Raw genomic sequence first — 3,847 nt, forward strand, 5'->3', positions numbered from 1 at the left:
TGAATTCCAGTTTCACGCCGCTTCGGAAAGAAGGAGTGAGAAAGCAACACGTGTGGCTTAAAATCCCCCAGGAAAAGAACAAACAAACAAAGGAAATAACCAAAAAAACCTGTAAAAGGTGGGACCGAGTTTGGAATCATCTGTTGTGGGAGGCGGGGTAAGGCAGAGCAGGGTCCCTACGGCCAGGGACGGGCTACGGGGGGGGGGGGGACCACAGAGCAACGAGACACGAGAGGGGCACAGAGTGACAGTCCTGTCCTCGCTTTCAATGAGGAATGGTTTAAAAGTAAAACTTTCCTTCTGCTAATTTCTTCCTGCAATAAAACCAAACCAAGCCGGCCCTCGCTTGTACAAGACCAGTTAAACATCAGCCTTCCCCCTCAAAACACTAGGGACGAACATCCGGTAACATTCTACAATGGAAAGTGCTTTAAGAAAGGATTCTGTAGTGCCAGTGACAGAACTGATCCGATGGGCTGGGTGATGCTGTTAACGCTGAGGCCAGCGGCTCAGGCCAGGGCAGCTCGTTTCTCCTCGGGGGTCTCCTCCAGCAGCTGCATGATCAGTTCGTGGAGGGGTTTGCAGATCTTGGCGTAGCCCCCTCCCGTCAGGTGCAGGAAATCGAACATGTCGTGGTAGGAGATGGTGCCATCTGAGTGCACGAAGCCGACGTCCACATCCAGGAGCTGGACGTTGGGCAGTTTGGGGAGCGAGGCTTTCAGCAGGTGGTTCACCTGGGCGTTCTTCTGCCGCAGCGGGTTTGGCTTCTCTCCGCGAGGTAGCAGGCCCTGGCACAAGGAGGAGGCAAAAAAGAGCTTCGTACGACTGGGATGGCACAACAAGGCTGGCTGCCTCCCCGCTCGGGCCGCCTGTCGGGACTGAAGATGTCTGTGACAGGAGGAACTCGTCTCTCGAATCGGACTCTGTCTGCTCAGACCCAACGCGAGGCGCCGCTGCAGGAGCTGGACGAGCTACGAGCAGAGCTGCCCAGGCACCTGCCTCTCCTTTGGGGTTTAAATACATCAGCCTGTGCTCTCCTGCCCTTTGGCTGAGCTCTCAGCAGCGTGCTGAGTGCCATCACCCAGCTTCTCCAGAGCAGAGGCATCAGCTGAGCTGTTCAGCCACGGAAGGCAGCTGGGATTTCCAGGGCCAGCTCTGCCCTGGGCACCTTTTCTCCCCTCACAGGATTTCTTCAGCAACGTTTCTGAGTGGGACAGCGATACCGTGACTGGGAACGGTCACACCTGTCTCCAGAGGGGCCAAAGGGATAAAGCCAAGTGCACAAGGGGAGGCCACACAGAGCAGAAGATGAACAAAGCCCCTGTCCTACCCCGTGACCACCAGTAACTCCAGCACAGCAGAGGGAACAGGGCACAGGGAACACGGGGCTTCCTCAGAGCTCCCAGACTCACCAGTACAATGACTTTGGCCTGTGGCTGCTGGGTGTTTATCAGGCGCACGATGGCCTCGATTCCACCTGCCACTTCTTCTGCCGTGTTTTCGTGATTATTTGTTCCAACCCAAACAACAATGACCTACAAGGAGAAAAAAAATGTTTGCAAGTCTTTTGGGACAGGTTGTAATAGACCTGCTGACCCCAAACCCCAGCACAAACATCATCTGTGACCAGCGAGCGACGTGGAGTCAGGATTAGGGTTAAACCCAGACTGGAAGAGCCTCCAGCTGCCAGTCAGGACAATTCCTGAAGAGCATCTTGTGAGCTTCTCTTTTGGCCCCCAGTACGGGGAAGAACTGGTACTGCTGAAGCTCTTCCTGACAGCCTAAGGGATGTCAGAGCCCACCCTGTTCCAGAGCCCCCTGGCCAACACACTGGCAGGAGCTGACAATGCTCAAAAAGAGACTTTAACATAGAGGTGGACAGTACAGTGTCATCTCCCGAGGGGCAGTGACATCTGAACAGCTCCACTTTCTACTGCACAGGGCTGTGACCTGTTGAACAGAGGGTGTGAGTACGAGGGACACACACCAAGGCCTCTCCTAAGCCAGCACAGGGCTGCCTGGCTGGCTGCTCTTCTCCTACCTTCGGTTTGATGTTCTCCAGTTCTCCGTTCTTCAGCCTCCATAGAACGTGTCCTGTGGTGTCTCCACCAATCCCAAAATTCAGTGCATGAAGTGGTGAGAAGAGCTCTCGCCATATCTGCAATCAGAGAGCAACGTGCTGCTTCAGAGCAGCATCCTGACCACGAAACACAGACACTGCACGGGCGAGTGACCCCAGGCAGCCTGGAACACTCACTTCCACGGGGGCATTACAGACAGGCCGAGGCTTCACCCCGAGGAGAGACAGAGCTGCTGATGTTCTGGCTCTCAGGCAGCTGTTTGCCCAGCCTGGCAGACCCTGAGAGTGGTGCTGGAGCTGTGGCAGATCACCGTGCCCCCAGGGCTTCTGAAGAAGGTGGCTCTGACCTGAGGAAATCCTTGGTACCAAAACTGGGACAAGCTGAAGCTGCAGAACGAAGCTGCTCAGCTGCCACCACGGAGGAGCAGCAGAACTCTTTGTTGCCCTGACAGAGTTTTGGAGAAAAGCCAGCGTGCCAGTGCCCAAGTGCCAGAGGATTCTGTGAGGGTGGTGAGACAGTGTCCCAGGTTGCCCAGAGAAGCTGTGGCTGCTCCTCCCTGGAAGTGTTCTCGGCCAGGCTGGATGAGGCTTTGAGCAACCTGGTCTAGTGGAAGGTGTCCCTGCTGCTGGCAGGGGGGTTGGAACTGGATGAGCTTTAAGGTCCCTTCCAACCCAAACCAGTCTGGGATTCTATGACAGGGAAACCACAGCCACAGAGATTCTGATGGCACATCCTCAGGAGTTTGGAATCTGAGGCTCCAGGAAGCAGCAAGGGGCTGTGCACGTGTGAAAATGGAGGCAGTGAGCAGCGGCTCAGAGAGAGAAGCAGGAGGTGTGTGCAGGCACCGGGAAACGAAGGGAGCAGGGCAGAACAAACCCAAAGGGATGGTGGTAAAATCAGGACAGGACCAAAGGAATCATCAGCGTTATCCTGGCTCAGAGAAACACTCTGAACTCCTACAACCCCATCAGCCTCCCTCTCCAACAGCACCCACCTCGTACTGCTGCAGCAGCTGCACCATGGAGTCACCCACAAACAGCACGTCGGGCTCCTTGTCTTTGCAGTCCAGGACAAACCTATTGTGCTGGGGAAAGAAAGAGGCCAGATAAGCTCAGAGCCACGGTTCCTCATGGGTATCTCTGCTGCCAGACAGCACAGCAAGGGACAGTTGCCCAACCAGTTTCCCCTGGTGCTGCTGAAGCCTCCAACACCCTCCTGAGTGTTAACCCGTGAACTGCTGGACACCCTCCTGACCTCACAGACCCCAGCAGCCACCTCTGCACCGCTGAGAGCAGCATCTGGTCTGCTCTACGTGCTGCACACACCCCAGCCGTGGGCAGGGCAGACACCCCTGAGAGCCAAGGATCACAGAGCAGAGGAATTAACGGTTAGTCACCGGGGTGAGTCTCTCCCTGCCCGGGAGGAAGCACCACAGCAAGGGACGGGCAGTGGGGACACTGTGCCTCTGTGTGTCCAGCTCTGTCCCTCCCTCACAGACACACGTGGCTCTGTGCTGTGTCTAACCAAGGGGCTGTCAACTCCTCCCGGGTCACAGGCCAACTGGAGCATTTCCTGCACACGTTTCCCTGCAGGGCAGCTTCCAGGTCGTGCAACAACGCTGCACCTTTGCCAGACAGCCCTTGGCCAGCAGCCTGCCAGCCTCGGGGCAGCAGCACTGTCACCTCCCCAGGGTCAGAGGGCGGCCAGACGGGCCCTGTGCAGCATTGGTCCAACAGCCAACAGCCACCCCTGCCAGCCTCACCTGT

General features: G+C 56.6%; 1 protein-coding gene across 1 annotated transcript; it reads right to left on the bottom strand.

The window, feature by feature from the left end:
- Positions 1–210: 210 nt before the first annotated feature.
- Positions 211–3,164, bottom strand: LOC104523413 (platelet-activating factor acetylhydrolase IB subunit beta). The gene is made up of 4 exons (XM_010165975.2): positions 3,076–3,164; positions 2,042–2,158; positions 1,413–1,535; positions 211–788 (listed from the first exon to the last, which is right to left on the bottom strand). Exons 1-4 carry the CDS (start codon positions 3,100–3,102, stop codon positions 510–512), a joined length of 546 nt encoding a protein of 181 aa, XP_010164277.2. The 5' UTR covers positions 3,103–3,164; the 3' UTR covers positions 211–509.
- Positions 3,165–3,847: the final 683 nt, after the last annotated feature.

This window comes from Antrostomus carolinensis, unplaced genomic scaffold (assembly GCF_000700745.2).
Source record: "Antrostomus carolinensis isolate BGI_N321 unplaced genomic scaffold, ASM70074v2 scaffold24214, whole genome shotgun sequence".
Taxonomy (NCBI): Eukaryota; Metazoa; Chordata; class Aves; order Caprimulgiformes; family Caprimulgidae; genus Antrostomus; species Antrostomus carolinensis.

Coding starts and splice junctions, on each gene's coding strand:
- LOC104523413 (XM_010165975.2), bottom strand. CDS start 3,102: ATGGTGCAGCTGCTGCAGCAGTACGAG. Junction 2,159..3,075: donor AGCTGCTGCAGCAGTACGAG/GTGGGTGCTGTT, acceptor CTCTGATTGCAG/ATATGGCGAGAGCTCTTCTC. Junction 1,536..2,041: donor TGGAGAACATCAAACCGAAG/GTAGGAGAAGAG, acceptor TTCTCCTTGTAG/GTCATTGTTGTTTGGGTTGG.